At 43.9% G+C, this 21,686-nt stretch overlaps 1 protein-coding gene across 5 annotated transcripts in view; it reads right to left on the bottom strand.

Annotated features, from left to right (window-relative positions):
- Positions 1–5,170: 5,170 nt before the first annotated feature.
- The window catches only part of LOC121432359 (tumor protein D52), a 94,932-nt gene continuing 78,416 nt past the window's right edge, over positions 5,171–21,686 (bottom strand). For 3 of the 5 annotated variants that reach the window (XM_041630233.1, XM_041630229.1, XM_041630232.1), the window contains exons 3-8: positions 20,021–20,169; positions 18,977–19,078; positions 17,888–17,914; positions 11,866–11,907; positions 10,521–10,569; positions 5,171–6,675 (exon numbers count right to left, since the gene is read on the bottom strand). In XM_041630233.1, the coding sequence (XP_041486167.1) occupies positions 6,553–6,675; positions 10,521–10,569; positions 11,866–11,907; positions 17,888–17,914; positions 18,977–19,078; positions 20,021–20,169 (492 nt within the window). In that variant the 3' untranslated portion in view covers positions 5,171–6,552. The remainder of the gene's footprint in view (positions 6,676–10,520; positions 10,570–11,865; positions 11,908–17,887; positions 17,915–18,976; positions 19,079–20,020; positions 20,170–21,686) is intronic. The other 2 variants (XM_041630230.1, XM_041630231.1) reach the window with 2 other exon arrangements.

Below are 21,686 nucleotides of genomic sequence, written 5' to 3'. Positions count from 1 at the left end.
CTGTCGTCAGTCACCCGCACTACAAAACAATCTGAGAAGTTTTATCCGAGATACCTACTATCCCTTCTCGTGAGTTAAGTTTCAGAATGTGCCCAGGTATAGCACTTCCGTAACCACACACAAATACTTTATATTTTTTGTTTGTTTCTCTTCGGCATAAATCCCCAGAATTTGTCCACCGCCTGACAATGTGTTTGCAAATTAAGTGGGTGTACTCATCTAAGAATCAGTTTGATATTAGCCTACAAATTACCAAATCTGGGACATGTGCCACAGTTTCCTATGTAGTTTGCTAACAAAAACTTTTCTTTTGGACTCAAGGTCTCTTGTAGCCCAGACCGGTCCTGAGCTCACTATGTAGTGGAAGCTGACGTTAAACACATGAACCTCCTGCTTCTCTCTGAATGGTGAGATTTCAAAAGCACTGTAACCACCAGGAGAGACCCTTTTCTACTACTTTTGACTGAATTTAAATCTTACTCCATGTCATGGGTGTAATAGACCTTGGGATACTGCATAATTTTGAGCCACTTAAGCTTCACCATTAGTAGCTTCTGCAGGGAGACTCCTAAGAAGTCAGTCAGTGCTGGAAAGGGACTCTATCCAGGTGGGGGTCTCATTCTACACATTTAAACTCAATTCGGCTGACAGCTGTGTGGATTCTTGTCTAGAATGCCATTCTCTATGGCTAGTGTTACTTCCAGTCCCTTCCAAAAACAGTGTGGCAAATTGTAGAGCACAGCCAGTGACCGTTAAGAGCCCTTCGTAGTCCTGAGTAACCTTTGTCTTGGGCAATGCACTATCATGTTGCTGATTTGATTTCCCTGTGTGGGAGAGTGTAGTGATATTTTAATAAATAGAGCTTGCCTGAAGATCACAGGGTAAAACAGCCACCCTGGTCAGTCTTACAGACCAGGCAGTGGTGACACACCTTTAATCCCAGTAGCCACACTACTTTACCACAGAAACCAGGCTGTAGTGGTGCATGCTTTTAATTCTAGCCCTAGAGAGGAATTTAAGAAGGGACGAGCTCTCAGATACAGCCTCATTCTGAGATTCCTTGAGGCAGAATCGCAATTTAGGACTGAAGCAGAAATAAGAGCCAGTGGCTGGCTGTTTTGCTTTTCTGACTTTCAGGTTGAACCTCAATATCTGTCTCTGGGTTTTTATTAATTGTGTTACAGTGCAGCAAACTGATAACCAGAGCCAAGTTTAAAGAACTGCTTTATGAACTAAAATCTTACCAGCGCTTGCCTGGCATGCCAAGGCTCCAGATGGTCTTCAGTATGAAACCCACAGGACAGAACAAATGAGGTACTAAGGTCCCATCTTTGATGAATAATGTCATATTCATGTCCTGCCTCACCTAGAGGATAACCCCGGAAGACTAGCAGAGCTGTTGGGGGGACAACTACAGCAGCTGCTCATTCATCCTGATGGTGGACTGTTTGCACTCTCGGTAGAAGTAGGATAGACCTTGAAGTAGGATAGACCTTGAAGTTTCCTTTTTACTTGAAGCATCAAATGGTGGATTAGAAAAGTGGGGATTCATATACAAGCTTTTTTAAGTACTTTTATTTTTTAAAAAGACTTTATTTATTTATTTATTCTGTATACAATATTCTGTCTGTATGCCTGCAGGCCAGAAGGCGCCAGATCTCATTACAGATGTTTGTGAGCCACCATGTGGTTGCTGGGGATTGAACTCAGGTCCTCTGGAAGAACAGTCAGTGCTCTTAACCACTGAGCCATCTCTCCAGCCCCATATACAAGTTTTAATTGGAATTTCTCTACACAGTGGCTTGTGCTCATGGATAAGCCATGGGTTGTCGAAAAGAAGCCAAGTCCCATCATGAGAACCTCACAGTAAAACTATTGCTGAAGACACTGTCCATATTCACAGAACATGAGAAACCAGGTAGCGCTCCATGCACTAGAAGGTGCTCTGCACACTGCTGAAGGGCAATCATCAGTTCACCCAGCTGTAAACTCCAGTAGCTACCAGCATGGCAGACTATGCCCGTGCATGCGTGCAGCGGTAGCGTGAATGTTACGGAGGTAATCAAACACTTCCTGGTTGGACTTCTAAGACTTGCTCCAAGGAGGTGGAACCCACCAAGCTACTACGGATCTGGCCAAAAACAGTCATTTTGCTGTGTGGACATAAGCATCAAAGTGACCTCTAAATTCCTGCTAATCACAGACTCCTGCAATTCTCAGACCTCATCAGAAGTTTCTGTGTGCAATGGATGCTGGTTAACAAGAAACAGCTGTTCCCAGTGCCTCTGGAGTACTCAGCCACAGTGGGACAATCTGCATCCCCATTCCACCACCCCAGGCTCAGGGACCATCTTGTAAAACCTGGTAAAAAGACTGTTAGACCCAAGAAAGCACAAGGCTTTCTTGACATGACAGGATTGCTGCACTGAAACTCACAGCAGCTATGGCTGCCCAAGTGGGGCCTGCACAAGACCCTAGCTTTCTAAACGGGGAAAGGGGTCCTTTGGCCCAGCTCTAACTCAGGAGCTATGGGCAGTTGCTAGCTTCTCGGGGAGGAGAATCAGGTTGTTTTTTAGGTAGGCTGACTACACCGCACAAAGTGGAATCAATGGGGATTAAATTAAAATTAGAAAAAAGACATGACGTTGGGGGTAGGGGTGTTGAAGCAGATATGGGAGTTGAGGGGAAGTGTTAGGAGTAGATATAATTAAAATATATGCAACCCTCAACAATTTGTTTTTAAAACTGAAGTAGTGAGGAGATGAGAATGTTGAGCTAGGGGTCAACCTGAGCTGAGTAGTGAGAGCCTGTCCCCAAAACAAACTGTGGTAGGGGTGTGCATATGATCCTGTACCTGGTAGATCGAAGCAGGACATCCTTGGCTACATAGCAAGACTGAAGCCAGCCTGAGCCATATGAGACCCCGAAAGACAAAACCAAGTGAGTCAATGGAGAGACATCTCCAAGATTCTTGCCAACACAGGCACCAACAGGAGCACCCACTGCAGGGGCAGCAGTGCCGCTCCCTGCATCGCCCCCTCTCCCACCGCCGCCCCAACTCCCGCTCTGTTAGAATACAGTTTCTTTACACTTCCAAAGTTCTTCATGTGCACCGTGCAAGTGTTCCAAGCAGGTAGCAAGAAAGGAATAAACATATTCCACAGCCCCATCACATCTGGCTGTGGCCTCATCTACCATTACATACACCCCACCTCACGCCCAAGACCACCCGTGTGAAAGGCTCACTAAAACCTCCATAAAAAGTAGCTAGTAGTGCCTCAGTGGAGGTGACTTAGAGGTGATTAGAAATTTATGCCTCTTGGGTTGGGGTGTGGCTCAATAACAGATCACTCGCTCAACAATCTTAGGCAAGCCCTGGTTCAATCCCCAGCACCACATAAAAATAAAGGAAAGGGGTGGACAGTTATATGGCTGGGGCAGACTGTGGGGCCACTGGCAGTGAGACCTGGATTTATCTCTACTGCTTTTACTGGATTTTTGGAACCCATTCTCTTTGGAGGGGTGCCTTGCAGTGCCTCAAAGCAATATGCTAAACTTTGTTGAGCCCCATGGGAAGCCTTACCCTGAAGAGGGGATGGGGTGCGGGATGGGGGCAGAGGTGGAGGGAATGGAAGGAGGGAAGGGAGCGGGAGGAGGGGAGGGAGCGGGAACTGGGATTGGTATATAAAATGAAAAAAAGATAGTTTTTAAAAAATAAATTAAAAAAATAAAGGGAAAATATGCGTAACTGCTCAGCAAAGTCTGAAAGAAAGATCCAGGGCGTGTGTAAGATATGCTGTCGCACTGAAGACATTTCAGCACCATAGAGGAGAGCATTCTGGGATTGGGAGATTAAAAATTAGTCATATTGAAAAGCAAGCCTAGATGTGAATGAAAACTAACGTATGTGGAACTGAAGGGTTTTAATGTGTGTTCATCTGTGTGGGGTGCACATGTCCGCACGCTGTGGAGGCCACTGCCGATGCTGGATGCCATCTAGGACTTAGCCCCTTTCTGGAAGTGGGAAATACATAAAAGAACCCATACCCAAATTACAGTCTTATTGCTTTCAAACTCTTCACAGAAAATAGTGTATACTTTAAAAGATCCAGAAATAGTTCAAATTAAACATTTTTCTGTATTCCAATAATTGCTTTGAGTTGCTAAAATCATAATCCAGTTAATGAGTTCTCTCTTCCCATTAATTTCATGAGGTTCTAAACCGTTAAGAATTCCGGCTAGATTTACCACAGACCCTGTGCGTTAGGGAAACCGCGTGTGGAAGGCCTCAGAGATCTTCTCTCCCATTACAGGTATGGCCTTAAATATCCAAGATTTCACAAATATTTGAGGTTTCTCTTTTGCTATTTTCTTACCCTAAAAAACACAAATCCCAGTAAAGTGGCCCTGACCTCTTAGGAATATTTCTATTAATTGCTATATTTCAAATTTCTGAAGTATCTGTGAATTCATAATGAATTTCCCACAAATATTTTTTTTTTTACAGAGTAAAGTTCGACATTTATTAGATAGGTTATGGAGGGGAAGAAAAAAGGGGAGGGGAAGACAGAGAAAGAAAAAGAGGGAGAGAGGGAGAGAGGCTGCCTCTCCAAGAGAGGGGACAGGAAGCCCACAAATATTTTTAATATTTCTGAATATTCTAAAAATTCGTGTTTAATTTTCTTTTTTTGTTTTTGTTTTGTTTTGTTTTTCGAGACAGGGTTTCCTCTGTGTTAGTCCTTAATCATTATTATGACGTTTTTGGATGAGGCAGGGTTCTTACAGTAGATTAACTTTTTAGGTTAAGAGTAGGAAGATGTCCAGAAATATATTTCTCTAATTTTTTCTTGCATACTGATTCCCCAAATTTATCTATATCTTACTTACCCACCACTATTGTTTTCCTCATGTGAGAAATCTCTTTATGAAATCTGAATATTTCTTATGAAGAAAGCTGCCATATTACTCTATTTTTGCCTGGTTACAAAAACAGTGGGTAAGACACCCAGGAAGTAATCTGTTGAAAAAATGTTGGATTGGGGGGGAAAAAAGTGGTTATACTGAAAAATCACAATATTTCTCTAAAGAGACAAATTTCCAGGATACCAGTTGATTTTGGAATACAAATTGTATCCAGACCATTGGCCTCTTAATAAATCAAAACCTAGACTACTGATACACAGACTTTATTGAGATTTGTCACATACAATAGAGCATCCAAGTAGCAATCAACATTGGCAGCACGTTATTTTGTAACGACTGACACTTGTGGCTTTTCAAATTTGGTCTGCAGAAACTTTATCAATTCAATCTAGTCATGCTTTTGAAAATGCTTTAGGTCACTCCAAGCTTGGCAATTAACATTTGGCATGGACAATGATAAAATCACAATAGATAAATACCAGACAGACCTCGTAGCCATAAACATAGACAGCAGAGGAAATGGTAGTGAGTCAGTAGCTAACCACAGTTACGGGAGGAGCTCAGAGACATCTGGAAGCCTTGATCACAAGCCCCACGATCTCTCCAAGCAGGGGCCGTATCTACAGTACACTCTACATCACTAACGCACTGAGAACACGTACATGATGAGCTCATTTGTATTAATGCCTTACATCCTTTGGAGTCAACAATACCTTAGTATAAAAATATTTAAGTTGTACTTCTCATAGAACTTTCTATGCTTCCTAATGGGTGCTAAATGGATTTAATGGAGGCAGCAAGTTCCCCTGCGGTGATCGATTTTAGCATTTTTACAGCTATCTAGACCTAAAGACGTTTTAGACAAGTGTGGTCACATTTCAACTTATAGTAATATATGCTTGACTCACAATGATATTTTGTCAGTTTACCTGAAATTAAATTTTAATCTTATAAAAAATGTGTAAGAGTGGCATAATAAATAAGCAGTATGTTGAAATGGTAGCTGCTAATGACCAAGGACATGGGGGGACCCCACACTCACGCTACTGGCAGACTGAGTTTCTGCATGGTTTTAACTTACAGAACTACTCAAGTACACACACACCTGTTTGCTTTAGTCTGGTGTGCTCAGAAACCCAAGATATGGTCCACATACAAAAACTGTTTATCCAAGAAAAAAAGAATTGTAGCTGGTGGTTTCTCCTTTAAAAGTAACAAAATAATTCCGAAACTTTTAACTACCAGAATTTAGAAGAACCATTTTAGTTAGAAATCAAGTATAACAGACTCAAAAAGGAAAAATGACTCGTATAGAAAAGGATCAAAAAGAATCCCAGATGTGGAGTGATTCCGTAAAGCCGAAGCTGAGGTGGCCCGCAGCTTCCTGTCACCCCGGCGTGCCTCGGGGACTACCAGAGGCTCTGGCTGCGGTCTCCTACAAAGGGTGTTTCCCTGGTGTGGAGGCGAGGGTGCTCCCACTTCGTTTAATTCGCAAACTATTTGGTCAAAGAAATAAGTAAAGCTAAATGAAAGCACATCTGGTCGAAATCTGTGGCCATGAACGCTGACGAGATGTGCTTGATGTCCCTTGCAGCACCTGGCAGTGGGCAGCAGGATATGTTCCGGAACTCAGGGCATGGCCTCCGTCTGCGCTGGAGGGGGCTCGGTGGCCTCTGCACTAGTAGCGTTCGCGGTGGAATTCAGGACCTCTCCAAAATCACCGCCGGCAGGCTTGGCTCCCCCTACTTTAGACTTTAAAAGTGGGGAAAAGAAAGACATCATGAAGCAAAATTAATCACCTCTGCAGAAAGAAACTCTAACCTGACTTTCAGTAGCAAACTGGGCCTCTCAAGACTATGTCCGTGTGGATCTACATGCTGCTGTAACGCTCGGGGTAGCTTAACCGTGAGACACAACAAACGGAAGATAAAAGTATCTTTCCTGGTGCACTGTAGGGTTCTCAGCCCTTTCCTACATAAGTCTGCCTACAGACTCAGCATCATCTGGGGGCTTGTCAGACACGGAGTGTCAGACGCGGAACTGTAATGCCAGAGGGACCCTGAGTGACTTCTTGTACACTAGAAATTTGTGACGCCCTACTCCGACCTCCTAGGCCTGAAACTGTCAATCAGTATCGGTTTGAATGCTACATATGCCTGATTTTTTTTTTTTCAAAACGCCTAGATGGGTGTGGTGGCTCATGCCTATAATATCAACACTCAGGAGGCTAAGGCAGGAGGACTGCCGTAAGTTTGGTCTCTAGCCTGGGCTCTACTGTAAGTTCCTGTGACGCACTGTCTCAGGACCAAAACCACACCTGTTATTAGTATGTCACTTCATGCTTCTCAGTGCTCGCTGCCTGTTACATGTAATGACTGAACAACACGAGAGCTACATGAGGAAACCAGCAGTGACCAAGAATGCATGCTCAGTGGATTCAACTTGAACTTCCGGTTTCCCCAGTCTTAACTCACTGGGCAAGTCTGAGAACTGGAATCTAACTGAAAGTTTTCTGCCATCCAAGCTTTGACTTAGATAAATATGCATAACTTATATGCATTACTAAATTCACTAAAATGTCTTTAACTATAAAAATTGTTACAACTTCTGGCAATTTAGCACAAGTAAAGGAACTCCCCAGAGTGGGCCCCTCTTCCATTCATCTTTCCTCTTCAGAAGAGCCAATGAAACCCTCCAAGAAAATAATTTTTATATTGTTTCGCTTCACTGCTTGCTCCATAAAATTCTAAGTAAAAGTGATTAAAATATTATGTAACTTACTATTAAATTTAAAGATGTAAAAAGAAAATGTTCAACAGCAGCACCTCCATAGCTGACTGGCCCAGCACGTGAGGTGTGCAAAGCCAGCCTGCGGTGCACAGCATACCACCTACTCCAGCATATGAGCTGTGCGCGAGCCAGCCTGCGGTGCACAGCATACCGCTCACTCCAGCACATGAGCTGTGCGCGAGCCAGCCTTCGGTGCACAGCATACCGCTTACTCCAGCACATGAGCTGTGCGCGAGCCAGCCTGCGGTGCACAGCATACCACCTACTCCAGCACATGAGCTGTGTGCGAGCCAGCCTGCGGTGCACAGCATACCACCTACTCCAGCACATGAGCTGTGCGCAAGCCAGCCTGCGGTGCACAGCATACCACCTACTCCAGCACATGAGCTGTGTGCGAGCCAGCCTGCGGTGCACAGCATACCACCTACTCCAGCACATGAGTTGTACGTGAGCCAGCCTGTGGTACACAGCGTACCGCTCACTCCTGTCTCCCTTCTGTGCTTTGTCCCATTAGACCCCCTGAATCTTTCACTGTCCTCCTTACCGAGATCGCAACTCCTGCCTCTCAGCTGCTCTTCCTCCAGGTCTGCATGGTACCCTCAGCTGACCTGTCATAGCCACCCACATACCTAAAACTACAGGAAACTGAACCCATCCAAAACTGCAGTGCACAGACATGCTGATACAAAGCTTAAATGACTGTAAGTATAATTTGGCAAAATTATCCCAAGCATATGACTACAAATTTCTTCAGCAATAACTATTCAATATACTTTGAAAAGTTACTTTTTATGTGTTTATCTGTGCTGGACAGTTGTGTCAACTTGACACAAGCTAGAGTCACACAGCAGGAGGGAATCTCAATTAAGAAAATGTCTCCGCGAGACCAGGTTATAGGCAAGCCCATATAGAATCTTCTTAATTAGTAGGTGATGGGGAAGGACCCAGTTCATTGTGAGTGTGGTCACCCCTGGGCTGGTGGTCTTGGGTTCTATAAGGCGGCAGGCTGAGCAAATCATGGGGAGCAAGCTATGTTTAAGTTCCTTTTCTTCCCAACTTGCTTTTGGTCATGGTGTTTCATCACTAAGACATCATGTTTCATCATCCGAGTGATGCTAAGTTGGATATGACAAATGAACTATACTGGCTGGAATCTATAGCAACAATAATTAATATAGCAAGTGACTAGGCAGTTCTTTCTCATCTTTGGGATCAAATGCACATGAGCTGCTGATTTCTGATTAGCTATTTCAAATACTAAGAAGACAGATGTGAGGGAGAGGCAGGGAGAGTTCAACAGTCTTGAGAACTGAGTCACTGCAAACCATGACTATTCACAATGCAGCCTCTTTTCAGATGTGTGACGTGGCACCGAGATGAAGAAAGCCAGTCTCATGTACCAATCTAGAAACACGAGTGTGATGTATGTTTGTATTCATCCAGTGCACACCATGGAACAAGCCAAGGACTATCACAGCCCCTAAGCAATAATACTGAACAAAATGAAGGATCCCTGCAATCATGGGTTCACAAGCATGAAGCTGTAAGACTGTATACAGTGAGATTCTACAGAGAAGGGGTCCAAGCTAAAATCCAGATCACTGCAGTGTCTTATCTTTCAGTAAGCAAATTCTGCCTTTTCATGTAAGAAACTTTTTTTCTTTTTGTTTGTTTTCTTTTTGTTGTTGTTATATTTTGTTTTTGTTTCACTATCTAACAGTCTTGGCTGTGCTGGAACTAGTACTGTAGACCAGGCTAGGCCTTGAATTCAGAAGTGTGTTCTGAGTAAGATACCCGGCTATGTAAGATACTTTTAAGAATAAGTGATTCTTCTGGTGTTCTGAATGACTAAAATAAATATGAGTTCTTTTTAACTTATGTTCTTGAATAAGGTCTCTCTGTAGCCAAGGATGGTCTTGAACTCACAGCCCTCCTTTTCTATCTCTCAAGTGCTGAAATTCCAGGTGTGTACCATTTAAATAAATGAAACTGCCAGGCAAGCTCACTTATTTAAAATAATAAGATGTCAGCTCCAAACTATATCCAGTGCAGTGAAGAGGGCTGGATAAAGGGCCGCCACCCAGGCTGCACACAAACGCTGGAACAGAGCATCAGGAGTTTCACTAGGCACACATGGGACCATTTGTGACTCAAAGAGTTCATAGAATCATTTGTCATGGTTTGTTTGTTTCCTGTTTTGGTGCTTTTGTGACAAGGTATGTAGCAAAAGCTAGCATCAAACTCTAGGCAATGCTCTTGCCTCAGCCTCCAAGTGCAGAGATTAAATGCATGAGCCACTATGCCCAATCCTCAGGGTTGATGACTTCGCCATAATTTTGGAAATAACACAATTTATAAAGCTACTGATTATGGAAGAATGTGTACCTCCAATGGGAGACCAAAGGAGACAGATATGAACAAGATACACTTTATAAATGTGTGAAATTGCTAAACAATAGGAAAATACCCTTAAATAGAAAAGATAGTGACTAATTTTTCATATTTTAATATCTATTATCAATATTAAAATACTATATTTATATTAAGTCTAGTATTGTGTGATTTTTAGATGAAAACAGCACAAATTCTTGTTCAATTATAAGAATATTTGAAATAAAACAAATGTCTGAAAAATTGCAGTTTTATGTTACCAAAAAAAAAAATCACAAGAAAAAGAAAAAACCCTACAAAACCATGCAGTATGCATTAGTGATGCGCAGGGTAGAATTCTTAAAGTTCTCTAGAGCTTTATGGGAATGATGGGAGGTGGCAACAGTGTCATGAAGACAATGCACTCCTGTACTTACCTTTAAGTTTTCAACCTTTTCTTCAAATGACTTGAAAGTTGGGGAGTTTCTATGAAGATAGAAAAAAATAAAATTACAACCACTGTGAAAAAAGCAAAAGTCTCTGAAGGATCAGAAACGACTGCTTTTCTCTTTGCTGAGATTCATAATTAGCAAGAGTGGGTATTTATCTGCATATATGTGAACAGGTATCGACACATACACTTCCTGTGTGAACCAGCTTCTGGGCTAATACTTCTACATTGCTTTTAAGGTCATGAAGACAGTCACTCTAAGATATAAGTGATACTGTCATATAAACAGAAAAGGAAGAAGGTAGACAATACCAGCTCTGTCACCTTCCTAAAGACTCACCAGAACCAAGAAAATGCCACTGTGAGATCCCCTGAACTAAGCAGGATACTTTAGAACTCTGATTCAGTGCCTCATCCTGTGGGCTAAGGATTCCCATAAGAGCACACAACACACTACACCATCGAGACAAGCTGAGATTCCATTACAGGGACCCTAATTCCATAAGAATTGTGTCAGACAGAGAAAGGGACCCAAAGAAAGCAGAGAGCTCAGAAAAGTATCTCTCCTCTACACATTAGGCTTTTGTCTCTCACCTATGGGTTCCTACATAGAACCTTAAATCCCACCCTGTTACAACGTTAGAAGGGCACAGAGGGGACCAAAGCCAGTGGTTGTTACATGTGACACCCCACCTCCCCAACCCCAGGTCAACTGTACTAGCAGCTCTCAAGCACACGCTAGGAAAATGAACGCCCAGTCCCACACCTACTCTAGATTCAGAGACTCTAGGGCTGGTTCCAGCGTGCAACATTGTAGCTACCCCTTCAGGTGCTTCCTGTACAGACTAAAGTACAAGCCAGGGATACCTACTGTTCCGGAGCCTCTGCTCCCCAGGCAGACTAAATTATGGCTGATTACCAGTGCCTGCTGATGAAAGCTGGCTCCAAAGGCCACTCTGGGATGAGCAAAGCAGAGTGTGAGGCTGGAAGCTATGGCGGGGGCGGGGGGGGGGGGGGGGGCGGTTGAACCAAAGCTCACAGAGAAGGAACAAAATAACCCTGAACCACTAAGACAGCTTCAGTCTACACTGGCATGTGCTTTCCAATTCAACTGGTTTCAAATAGACATTTTATAAAATAAAATTGAAACAGTAATTCTTTAAAAAATTCACATTTTGGCTCTTATGAATCTATCCCAACATTGTAAGAAAAGCAACTGCAGGTTGTAACAGTGTTAATGCCCAGCTTGTTAGACAGAATTCTATTTCCCTAGTCAGTGGTTTGAGCATCCATACATGGGGCAGGAAGCATCTTGTAAGGACATACGTTACCTCATAGCAGGCATGCTAATCGAATGCTGAATGGAGCGTATACTGAGAGGCAGCATTAAAGGAAGACAGAAACAAGTTAGTATGCAGTGATCCAGCACAGAAGCTGCCCCACTTTCTGATTAGCGGAGCTTCTGGTAGCTCATTCTTTAGGCACTGTGAACAATCGTCTACTTTTTGAGGTGAGAGGGCGACATCAAAGCTATGCCAAAAGAATTTACTTCCATTCATAAGTCAATGTCAACCAAATCATTATCAGCGCTAATAGGCAAGTATGTCCTCTCCTGGTGCTGTGAAAACTATCAAGTGCGTTTACCCGGATCTAGAAGGTTCAAGGCTCAGAAGCCAAATTGTAACCCAAGGAACAGCAGAAAACTAAGAATGGCACGTGGATCTTCAGGAGTCCCGATTCAGGGTTCACCACCTCCCCTCAAAAATGAAGTGTACACACGCACACACACACACATGCACACACACACACACGCACACACACACACACACACACACACACACACACACACACAACCCTGAAGGGCCACAGTGGCCATCTTTCTCCAGGTATCTGTTTCAGCACTGAAACAGGCCAGTTTCTAAATCTATCACCTATTTGGTAACTAAGCAATCACAAATTCCAAAGCACTGCTTAGCAGCAGCAGCATCAATTCTACACTAAGAGAGGCTTACACTTGGTCTCAAGACTTCCCCCAAGATTGTTCAAGTACCATTCAGCTCTCTGTATTCTGGGGTTCAACGTCTACCCCTTAACAGTACAGTCTACTGATTGGCAAAGCTTTTGAGCCTGCTCTGAGCTACTGTCCCTAGACACTAGCTCAAGAAAATATCTTCATTCTTGGGCTCCTAAAAAAAATTAAAAAAAAAAAACTTTGCTCTTGTTCAAACTGTTAAGTAATCTTTCCTTTTGGTAAAGTGAACAGTTCAAATATTAATCCTTAATGACATTCAAAAGAGTTTGTGAGTTTAAGACTAAGACTGTTGTTACAGATGGCAAGGTGTTATGTGCTATCAAGTCTAGCTTGACATATACTATCTAATTATATACAGCATGATCTGGATGTACAGAATGCATACTCTGGAACAGAGAGAATTGGGACACCATTGTGCCATCTGTCACACAGGAAGTTCTCCACCCAACAGAGGTGGCATGTGCTATGACTGCATCCTGGGCATGAACTAACCTGGAAAAAGTTACCAGTTCTTCTACTTGATATTTTCAAGTACACTATTCCTCTAATTATAGGGCACAGATTAATGAAAACAATTGTAAATTATTTACAATGTAACTTGAATCATCCCATGGATTTCCTTGGGCCCTTCTAAAGAACGAGCCAGGAAGAGCCAACACCCATGAAACACGTTTGACCCCAACTCCTGTGACACATTGGGGAGCACCCTCAACACTTCTAACCTCCTGCCAATCTGCAAACTGTCACTGAGTGGGGTGTGGAACTCCACAACAGACAGATCCTCAAATCCGACAGGACGCGGATCTCTGAGCTAGAAACCACACCAACTTAAAGGCTATGGTGGAATTGCCAGATCATGAAAGAGCCGTTAGAACTCAGAGGAAGCCTGTTTGCCAAGAAAAGAGAAAGGGAAGCGTGGACAGGGTTAGGAGGGAGAGAGGGTCTGGTTGGTCATGCAGGTACACCTGGGTAGGAGGGGGCACACTTTCGTATCGCCTAGTTGGCAAGTGCTACCTCAATTTCCAAAGCTTTTTGCTTTTCGAGGAGTTGGGCTGGTTTGAGTGGGATGGGGCTGGGCTTACCTCTCCCCACTCCTTGGTTTACAACACTGTTGTTATATTTGTGCAAAGCTTTTCCCTTTGCACTAAGCTAACACATGCCATTTTCTGTCCCTCCCCAAAGCACTCTCCACCAGAACACCCACTTCAGGAGAAGCTACTAAACTCTGGCCACGGAAGGTGAGTAGTGGCCAAGTATGATAAATTGATTGTGTGTGGGATTCAGACACAGTTTAACAATATTAACAAAATGAGGTAATAGTGGGTAAAGTTTGAGTTTTTTAAAGTCCCAGACAAATCTAGCTACTGTTCCTACAGTCACATAAGAAGTTTTATTTCCCCTAGCAGCCAGGTGGCTGGGTTTTCTCACCAGCACACAAGCTAATACATATTAAATATGCCTCAGACAATATCTATAGGAAAAGACAAGGACCTGTTTATAATAAGGCTTATTTTGTGGAAAAAAAATCACTGGGCTAAATCTGAATACTTTTCTGTAGCTATATTTCAAAATTCAAAAACAAAACAAAAACCTCTTAAAACAGAGAATGAGATCAATTGCCAGAGATGGCTTTGAAGGCAAGGTCTCTGCTCCTGAGAGCCATCTTAGTGGGAAGGACAAGGCGTATTTGTGAGTCCAACCCCACCCGTTGGCTAATCCCCTCTGCATTCGCATCCAGATGGCATTGCACTCAGGGCAGCTGTTCTTTCATCCCTGGCTACTCTGCACCAAGTTACTCAAAGCTTCCTCAACTGAAACTATCATCTCCTATTTCATCCAAAGTTGAACTCAATACAGAACCTTCTACAGCAAAAAGCCAGAATCACTGCTTAACAGCCAAGCTGTGGGGACCCGTCCCATCTACAAGGCAAGATCTGTTGTAACCCTCGAAGCAGGGCACAAAGTAAGGCGTCTCCGAACATAACGACACAGCACAGGGCGGCTGGTTCTCAATGCGTCCTTGTCCATCTCAGGGTCACTCTGACTTTGCAAAGCCCATTCTTTTAAAGAGCCAAACTATTCGGGCTGGAGAGATGGCTCAGTGGTTAAGAGCTGGGCTGCTCTTCCAGATGACGCAGGTTCAAACGTCAGCACCCACATGGCAGCTCACGTGGGACTCCAACTCCAGGAGATCTGTCACCGTCAGACCAATGCACATAAAATAAAGTATTTTCTTTTAAAGCTGAATTACTTAGTTTTTTCCTAGTCTGATACTGTTGCTTGGTCTTTCCATCTCTACAAATCAGGATGAACAGAGAAAGAAGGGCTATGCAGAGAGCAGCAATGGCTAATGCGTGGGTGCCGGCCGCATGGCAGGCATGGCTGCAAAAGCAATCTCACGTGGCTCTCAGAGCAACACCCAGGGATCAGGAGTCACTCTCAAACGCAGTGCTCTTAGCAGAGAGTCAGCTCCAGGTCCAGGACGCTGGATTCGAATCCTAACCATCAGCCACTTACATTGGCTTTGTAGCCTTCAGGTCATTTACTGTCCCTCTAGCTCAATGTTCTCCCAACTATAAAATCAGAACAGTAACCACGCCTACTTCGGAAGTGCTCAGATCTTCTTACCCAGCTTACAACCCTGAGGCATTATCACATCATTTTCATAGTCAATTATGTGTCTAAAGTTTCCAGCATCAGCAGTTCTTAGTCCCAGCCCTACAGGCTAGGACAAGGCTATCATTTAACAGCTCCATCAGAATGAACGAACACCTTGGCTAACTGAAGGGGGGGGGGGGGGAATGGATGCGGAAAGTGGAGGAAGTTATTACTATGATTCAGTTCCTAATTAAAAGATACTGTTTCATGGAGAAGGAAAGATATTGTCTTTTCCCACAAAGAGCAGAAGTTTCGAGCAAAAAAGAATTGTCTAGAATGACCCTAATAAACCCCAAAACAAATTTTAAAAATTGAGATATGTCTATACATGAAGAAATACTTATTTGAAAGGAAAACACCCTGTGAAATAAACACAAAATGAATTAGCATTTCTTTGTAAATATGAAAGAAATGAAACAAGATGAATTATTCCAGAATGCCATGAGCCCATCGCCTGTGTTTAAAGGCAGCAGTAGTTAAAATGAGAAGGGACTTCTAAAGGATGAAGACTCAATGTGCTGCCTGTATGTACAGGGGAAAAGGTGGAAATAGAGATGTGGAAATGTACGTGCCACTTTCATGAGTGGCCAATGACTGTCCCCAAGGGCCTCATGGATCAGTTTTCCTTGACTTGTCCCACCAGGATCCCAGCCAGGCTGAGCTCTCGTACATTTTCTCCCTGACCCCCACTTATCCTCCTGTCCTTTCCCTCCCCCACCCACCCCTAACCAAGCCAAATTACAGATGTCTAAATCTCAAACATCACCTCATTAACTGACCACGTTTATAAGATGAAAACCTGATGCTGAAATCTCCGAGTCAGCAAAAGCCGTGTACGTCTCTTCTTGCATCCCAAACTACATGGGCATGAAATCACTAGTCTCGAGTTTGCCGCACGAGGGGGACTCAGGACAAACAGTTAGTGGGATTAACGGTCTGTTTCAGAGCGGTTGGCACGAGGGATCTCTGGTTTCCATCCTCTTAGCCCTAGACGGGGCCATGCTGCTACAGCCTGTCCCCTTGGATGGTTCCTAGAGGACTGTGGCCAGTTTGCCCCTGACCTTTATGATCTAAAGATCAGATTTGTTTTCCTTGTATGTCTGAAACATGAGACTAGATTAAGTGACTTTAGCTGATCTCTGCTCTATAAGAATTACAAAGTTCAGAAGAGAAGTTTTTCTCTTATTGCCAAGTTTTGATCAAAAGACTTGATCTCCACATGGTGATATGCACTATTTGTCAGTAGAAACGAACACTTGCACCACCTCCTTGAAGTTTAAGAACTTTGTGGAAGGGGGAGCAGAAAGAATGTGCTGGAAGGTGAGGAGAAGGCTAAGAAATGTCACCTCGTAAGCCTGACACGGCAGTGGCCGTCTGTATGAAAGTCTGCTATGGAAAGAGAAAGGACTCGTGGGGTCTTGCTGCTGACCTGCTGGCAGCTAATGGATTCTGGAAGATGGGAAGGCATACTATCCAGTTGTATACACACTGGTGAGCCCACAGTGCTGCGATGCTTAGCTCCAAACCCAGGGTAACACAAGGCCCTAGTAAACTCAGTAGGACACTAAACCAAAACAAATGAATATGGGAAAGATGCCCGCCAAGAGGAACGGGGATTGGCAGGGCTGGGAGGGAAGCAAGAGTGGGTGGGGGAAAGGATTTTATACCTGCATGAAATTCTCAGAGAACAAAACTTATTAGTTTAAGAATACTGCAGCACAATTGCCATTTCTAAGTAAAATGAGATGACCTAAAAACATTCAGAGGAGCAGACTGTTTCTGACGTAGCATGACGGCACACACTGACCACGTACACATCAGCTTTAACCTCGCTAACAGTGTGCGGAGGAATTAATAACCAGAAAGGGAGACAGCTAAATCATAGCACAAGTCCCTTAAGACAATGATGTACTCCAGTCAGAAGAGAGATGGAGACGGAGACACCCTTCCTGCTTACTCTTTAAGATCTCCTCTTGTCTCCTCCAAAGCCTCCATTTATAATCACATAATCAGAATCGTCACAGCGACACCTACAGGGCACAGCCTGTACTTTCTCATACCCCATTTCCACTGACAAACCATAAAACTACCCTGTATGCTTAAAAAAACAGCTAGCAGAAAAATAATAAAACAGCAAAATCTATGAGCTAATAAGACAAATATTGCGAAGTACATGGTGGGTAAGATCTGACGTCTGTCTTACCACACACAAAAAGAGCAGTGAAACCTTTATAAGATGACAACTACCACGAGACAGCACATGCAGTCTATTACAGTTACATAATAGGACACACATGAAGGAGAATCCCAGCATCCTTACAAAAGCACCAAAGAAACTAAAGCATCAAAACCAAACAAAGTCAGACATCAAAAGGGAGGAATTCTGTATGCCACAGTAAAAGTAATGACAATAATCACTGAAACTTCAAACATCATTTCCATATCCCTTGTGCAGCAGCGTCAAATTCTTCTTTCAACTGGTTCGTTACACATGGCACACAAGGAACCCTCCCCTGGAGTAAGAAACACTCATGTCCGAGCTACTGCGAGTGCAGGAAAATCACAGTGGACACACACAAGCATCCACCAAGGCATCAACATCCGCTCTCACATGCTTGTCTCACACAGATGCGTGGCCGCAGCAGGCATTTCGCTCTCCTTACCTAAAGGAATGTGAAAAGGCTTGCAATCTGTAAGAAGCCAGAGGAAGCATTAAAACAGAAAGTAAGTTCTGACAAATCCGTCACAATTAAATAACCTACTTTTATTAAGGGTGCATGTTTTACATAGCCCCTAACATACTGAAGAGCCAGTCAGCACTGAAGAACCAAGGGCATCTGGTTGGTGCTGTGCACACGACTGTCCGAGGGTCAGGAAATCCCTCCTTACGGTGCCATGCATACAACCGTGGTGCTCTCAAATGCGATGAATGAAGAAATGTGTTTTAATACACAGTATAAAATAGTAATTGAACAAACCAATTCAACTAATGAAATTCTGGTTGTAAAACCTATTTTCCCCACAAATAAAAATACAAAATCATGCAATCTGGGTTTAGGAAAAGACAAACGGGAAGTGTGCACACCAACAGAAGCAGAGCCCACGTAAGCCATGTTGGCCATGTTGGCACTATTCCAATCATGGCGGTAGATGGAGCACAACAGCACCACGAAGCGGTTTCACCAAAATGACAAGAAACAGTCTGCAAACTAATCTCAAATATAGATGCACAGTTTTTAAAAAGAAACTAAAAATGAAGACCCGGGCCTGAGTGTGGGTGTACATAAAGCTATGGGTTAGTACAAACCAATGCACGCATGAGCATCCTGCAGCCACACCATGACACACAAATGTCACACACAAACAGTGACACCCTCAGGCCAAGCATGCGCTTCAGTGCTCGTGTACTTGTCCCCAGAAAGATGCTCGGCTCTAACCACAATCCACATTTGCAAACACCAGAGACAGACTGACACTGCAGGACTGAGAAGGACCGAGATGCAAAAGTTTGCAACCAGAATTTTTCAACAGCCCCTAAAGGGACTTACAAGAAACTCATTCTGGAGCTTAGAATACTAGGCCTAAAGATTCAGGCACGCACTGCAGGCCTTGGCGTGAAGGCAAACCCTCCCTCCCTCTAACAGAAGGGGACCCAGCAGCACCATGACCCACAGGCAGGGACCAACAGCGATCCCAGCACCAGTTCAGTTTGTCACAACTACTGGGTGAGCAAGGGAAACATATACACATACTTCACATCTTCCAGCTTCTTGGTGATGACTGAGCCAACCGAGGAAAATGCAGCTGACGCCTTCTGTCCAGCCTGAGATAAGGTTTCAGATGTCTTCTTGTACCTACAGTCAAACATGATTAAATGGGGGAGAGGGGGGGTCAGTCAGGCTTTCCTATAAATTCCAGCACAGTGTCATCACTACTGAGAAACTCAAGTACAGGACAGTTTAATAACTTCTAATGTTCTCTCTAACCATCAGAGCAGCAATAATCTCTCTGCCACAGTCTTCTGCAGTGCCCTGAACAGAGGCCTAGAAAGGAATGGACCAAGCAGTATCAGGGTAAGGCTCACAAACTCAAATGCCCTCTCCCCCCACAAAAGCTGCACATGTATTAAAATTTTCATTTATCTGAGCCTATACCTTATCTGGGGTTATCTCATCACCTAATCTTCTGGGTTCTGAGGACTAAATATCACTGTGTACATACTGGAAAAGCCAATAGACAGACGTCCCCTCCCTGAGCTGAGGGCAGTATGCTATAAGATCACTAGTGGATGTCAACACTTGCCACTTACACTGAACCCTAGCTATACCATGTCGTCTTCTCTTAAATGGCCACAAAATGAGTAAGGATTGGGTGGTGCATACAGCATGGGTACAGTGGAAAAGGGGATGAATCATGTCCCAAGCTGTACAAAACAAGATTGCAAAAGATTTAGTCAAGTTACACAGAATAGCGTGCAATTTAAAACTTGAGTTTTATGCCTAGAATTATCCACTTAATATTTTCTGACTGTGAGGAAGAAGAAAAAACATACACAGGAAGGGAGGACTATTATCCAACACTTTTGGAACTTCAATATTGTTCCCACAACCCGCACATGAGATTGTTCTGCTCTCTATTCCTTAGAATGTTCCAGAAAACCAACATTAGAAAACAGTCAAGTGCTCTGAAGAACGGGAAGAAAGGGCTGTGTGGTCCAAAGAAAAGAGGTGCAAACGTCCTCATGCCCCTCCTCTTCCTCTCCCCAAAGAAGAAGTGTGTACACCAAGGGAACATACGCAGAGGTAGCTGTCACGTCTTGCCACCCTTTGGCGATGTTCTGCTTCAATTCCTGAAGTGAACTGATCCCAAGTTTGCGCTTGATCTCCGCAAGATGTTTCTCTTTGGCTGCCAGCACTTGAGAGAGAGTCTGGATTTCTTCTTCCACCTATGAGGAACATGGATGAGGAGAAAATACAGCAAGGATTGCTCTGTAAGTTATTAAGGGCTTCAAAGCAAGCCATGCCCAGACACTATCGTTACTTTCGGGGAGGTGTTTTGTTCACTTAAGAGAAGAATCTCACTATGCATTTTTGGCTGGCTGAAACTCTTTATAGACCAGGTTGGCCTCAGATTCACAGAGATCTGGGTCATGGTGGCACAGCCTTTAATCCTAGTTCTTGGGAGGCAAAGACAGGCAGATCTGAATTCCAGGCTAGCCTGGTCTACAACACAGGGAATTTCAAGACAGCCAGGGTTACCCAGAAGAGAAATCCTGTATCAATAAAGGAAAAAAAGAAACAAAAAAAATTTCACAGAGGTCCACCTGCTTCTGTCTCTCAAGTGCTAGTATTAAAAGTGTGTGAACCACCACACCTGGCTACAGTTAATTTTTTTATTAATTTTATATGTGTCTTTACAAACAGCATTGTTACTAAGCTCTCCTGAGAGCTACTCTCTAAGCTGTCAGTTGTCTGCTCTGTTATCTCAGAAGCCTCAGGGCTTCAACCTCTCACACGTGATTGCTACGTCTACATCTGCTGTAGCAGCCGAGCATCCACGGCTTTCCTTCCAGACCCTTCTACCTAACTGCCACAAAAGCAGTTTACTCCATCCGCCACCGAGACATTCGCAGCCAACCCTCTTGTGTATTTCATAGACTTCATAGTGAGCCTGCCAAAGTCAGAGTTGTATGAACTAAACGATGTCCCCTAGAGAGCCCCACACTAAGTGAACCTCCAACCCTAGAACAGCTATGGCCGGGTATGCTGGGGCAGGGTGCCTGGCAGGAAAGAGGAGCTAGACTCAGCCTTTCTTCTAGGAGCCTGACTGAAGGAATGAGATCATGGTGGAAGACGCTGAAAAGATCTGGAGACAGAAGCATCTAGGAACAAGTGAGGTGTGGTAGAAGAGAAGGCTACATCACAGAGAGAAAACGGAAATGTCACCGTGTGACACAGACACCAGGTAGAGACGAAATTGAAAACTGGGCTCCACGATGGAGCCTGCATGGGTCCGACCTAGGCGCTCTGCATAGATGTGACAGTTGTGTAGCTTGGGACTGTCTCTAACTCTTACTGGCTTTTTGAACCCTACTCCTCATTCTGGGTCAACCTTAATTCATGGAGAGGTGCTTAGTCTTACTGCAACTTATGTTTTGTTGATGCTCATGGGAGACGCGCCCTTTCCTAAACAGAAACACAGGAGGAATGGATTGATTAGTGGGAACAACAGAGGGGGAGTTGGGGAAGGGACTGGGAGACAAGGGAGAGGAAACTGCAGCTGGGATATTGACTGACTGACTGACTGACTGACTAAGAATCAGTAGAAAAGAAAAATCGGGTCCCTAAAGTCTATTCATTCCCCTTGCACAACGCTTCCCTTAGCTTGCTGCCAGCGGCACCCTCAGCCCCACCTGACCTGCCACACAAGTCAAGGATCCCAAAGCCTTGGAAAGCAACAAAC

This window comes from Microtus oregoni, unplaced genomic scaffold (genome assembly GCF_018167655.1).
Source record: "Microtus oregoni isolate MIOR12 unplaced genomic scaffold, Mior012 000034F_ref0000314, whole genome shotgun sequence".
In the NCBI taxonomy this organism is placed as follows: domain Eukaryota; kingdom Metazoa; phylum Chordata; class Mammalia; order Rodentia; family Cricetidae; genus Microtus; species Microtus oregoni.
This window is presented reverse-complemented; position numbering and strand designations above follow the sequence as displayed.